The sequence below is a fragment of the Dipteris shenzhenensis genome, chromosome 25 (genome assembly GCF_047967505.1).
Source record: "Dipteris shenzhenensis isolate YYH24624 ecotype China chromosome 25, Dip_SZ_1.0, whole genome shotgun sequence".
In the NCBI taxonomy this organism is placed as follows: Eukaryota; Viridiplantae; Streptophyta; class Polypodiopsida; order Gleicheniales; family Dipteridaceae; genus Dipteris; species Dipteris shenzhenensis.
This window is the reverse complement of record NC_141620.1, coordinates 42158030-42160468: the sequence shown is the minus strand read 5'-3', so window position 1 is coordinate 42160468 and position 2439 is coordinate 42158030. Positions and strand designations below refer to the sequence as shown.

General features: G+C 47.7%; 1 protein-coding gene across 1 annotated transcript; it reads left to right on the top strand.

The window, feature by feature from the left end:
- The first annotated feature begins 310 nt into the window (after positions 1 to 310).
- On the top strand, positions 311 to 2121 carry LOC147885904 (uncharacterized). The gene is made up of 3 exons (XM_087396844.1): positions 311 to 1206; positions 1312 to 1461; positions 1604 to 2121. Exons 1-3 carry the CDS (start codon positions 341 to 343, stop codon positions 1716 to 1718), a joined length of 1131 nt encoding a protein of 376 aa, XP_087252970.1. The 5' UTR covers positions 311 to 340; the 3' UTR covers positions 1719 to 2121.
- Positions 2122 to 2439: the final 318 nt, after the last annotated feature.

Genomic DNA, 2439 nt, shown 5'->3' with positions numbered 1-2439 from the left:
TTAGGATGTCTCTTCATCGAACAAAATAACACATCATAATTGTACACGAAAAATATGGGATTTTATTTCCCCGTTTTTTGTGTGGGCGTGGATAATAGGCAAAGGAAAAAAACACCCCAACGACAATGCAATGCAATGCCAAATTTGGGCACACTAGAGGGGATGTAGCAAAAACTCCTTGGGGTGGTGTGGGGAGGGTTCGTGGAAAGACTGAAGAAGCTTCGGAGCAAGTGAAAATCTTTCATGTATGATCTAAATTCTAATATAAATGGGCCAAATTCAAGTCTCTTCTCGTTCATTTTCGTAATCTTCATCATCTCCAAGCTCGTCTTCATCAGCCATGGCGAACTACGAGCTTGAAGATCGTCTTCTTCTTCAGCTTCCACAGCTCCACGATCACCCCCTCCACTTCCATTTCTCCCCCCCTCCTTCCTCCCCCTCCTCTTCCTCCTCCTCCTCCTCCTTCGCCTCCCTCTCTCACCCCTCGCCTTCCCTCTCCTTCTCTTACCTCCCCCCTCCCATTAGCCCCGTCTTCCTCTTCCACTCCTCCCCCGGCTTGCCCGACCGCCTCCTCCCTCCCTCTCCCCCCCACTTCGATCTCTCAGACGACGTTGATCTCTCCTGGCTCGACGATGTCCTCTCTAGCCCTCCCCACCTCCTCGTTTCAAGTACTGATCCCCAGCTAGCATGTGATTCCGGCTTCAATTCGTCTTCCCAGCTACCGCAGCCAAGCGACTCGGCCTCTACTCCCCAGTTCCCTGACGACTCCTCCACCTGCCCCGCTTCGATCGATTCGAGCTTCTCTTCTGAGTTCCTGCCTGTGCCTTCCACCGCAAGTCCTTACCATTCTTCCACCCCAACATCCGGCCAGTTCAATCCTGACTCACCGAGGTCCGCTCCTCCCTTTCGCGGTTCATGCCCATTAGACTCTAGCTTCGCTCCTCATGAGCTGTTTCGCGCAAATCCAGCCGGGGGAGCTCCCCATACTTCGTCGCCAATCACGCAGTTCAATCCCGTCGCACCTCTCAGGACATTGCTCAGTAAACCGTTGCCGATTTCACATCCCTTTCCGGATGGGAGGGCAACAGAGACTCCCTTCATTCCAAAGCTGATCTCACCTTCTGGCCATAACGGACCTTCTGATTCGACACGAAAGAGTGATCAATTACTCACCGCAACTCTGAGACGTCAATCAGGCTGCAAAGAGTAGGTCCCCTCAACATTCGAGCTGCATCCCATAACTGCTTCTTGTAATCAACAATCTGGGTCCTCGAATGCGAATTCTCAACCTCTTTCTTGCATGATTTACAGAGCAATGAGTTGGGCTTCAGCTCATCAACAAGTGAATCAAAGCAACCAAGAAATTGGACTGTACGTGAAAAGCCAAAAGCTCGATTTAGATGACGGCTTCCGTTGGAATAAGTACGGGGAGAAGAAAATAAAAAACAGAAAGTTTCCCCGGTGCGTGATCCTTACAATTCTGCGTTCATCAAAAATCGTGAAATCGTTAGAGAATTTAGACAATTCAGTTCGTTGTTGGGTTTCGAAGTTCGGGATTATTTGAACGAAACTTCTCACGTTTCTTACGGTGATTAATGTGCAGGAGCTACCACCGCTGTGCTCAAGCGGGCTGCACCGTTCGTAAGCAGACAGAGAGGTGTTCAGCGAACGAGGACTGTGTCACGTTCACTTATTTTGGCAGGCACAACCACGTGTAGAATCTTGGTGGTAAACGCTACTGATGTGAACAAGAGTGAAAGCTGGTTCTCAAAAGTAACAAGCGTGGATCTCCAAATTGATTGGGAGCTAGGAGGTTATGTGAAGCTTAAAGGTCTTAGGCGTAGAGCAAAATCATGATAATATGCGACAGAATCGCTTTATTGAGCTTCTGTTTCTCCCAGATGAAGAATCCCATCATATGTGGGACTTAATTGCTTGAGTGCGATTCTGTTTCTCCCAGATAATAATCGTTGGACATAATCCCATAGAAGGGAGAGTTGTCAATGGAACAGCTTTAGACTGTAACAAGAAGAGCAGCCCTGCCCAAAGATACCGCAAGAGGCATGCCAAACTATCATTTTTTTGTAAATACAATGTGAAGGAAAGCACTGCAAAAATATTCTCGTGATACAGGATCTGGAGATTTCTCGGAGTCCATGGTTGTGTTCTTTTGATAAGTACTGAAAATTTCTGTTTCGAAAAGCTTGGGTGTATTGGTGCAAGAGCAATAGGGCCCGGCTTCACCGGGGAACTGCAAATTGATTCAACACCAAGTGATTCTTGAAGCAGACTAAAAGTTATGAGTATTATAATGAGAGTTGCAAAATGCCTTACTTAAGCGGGTAATTACAGGCTCCAAAAAGCGGGGCGTTGCAAAGCAAGAACCCAATACCCGCTCTCAATGTTGGAAACCCACAAATCGCGCAAATAGCAACACAA

Bases quoted from the DNA above. Each gene is read 5' to 3' on its own strand.
- LOC147885904 (XM_087396844.1), top strand. From the start codon at position 341: ATGGCGAACTACGAGCTTGAAGATCGTCTTCTTCTTCAGCTTCCACAG. The intron at 1,207-1,311 runs GTAGGTCCCCTC...CATGATTTACAG, and splicing joins CGTCAATCAGGCTGCAAAGA to AGCAATGAGTTGGGCTTCAG. The intron at 1,462-1,603 runs GTGCGTGATCCT...ATTAATGTGCAG, and splicing joins AAAAACAGAAAGTTTCCCCG to GAGCTACCACCGCTGTGCTC.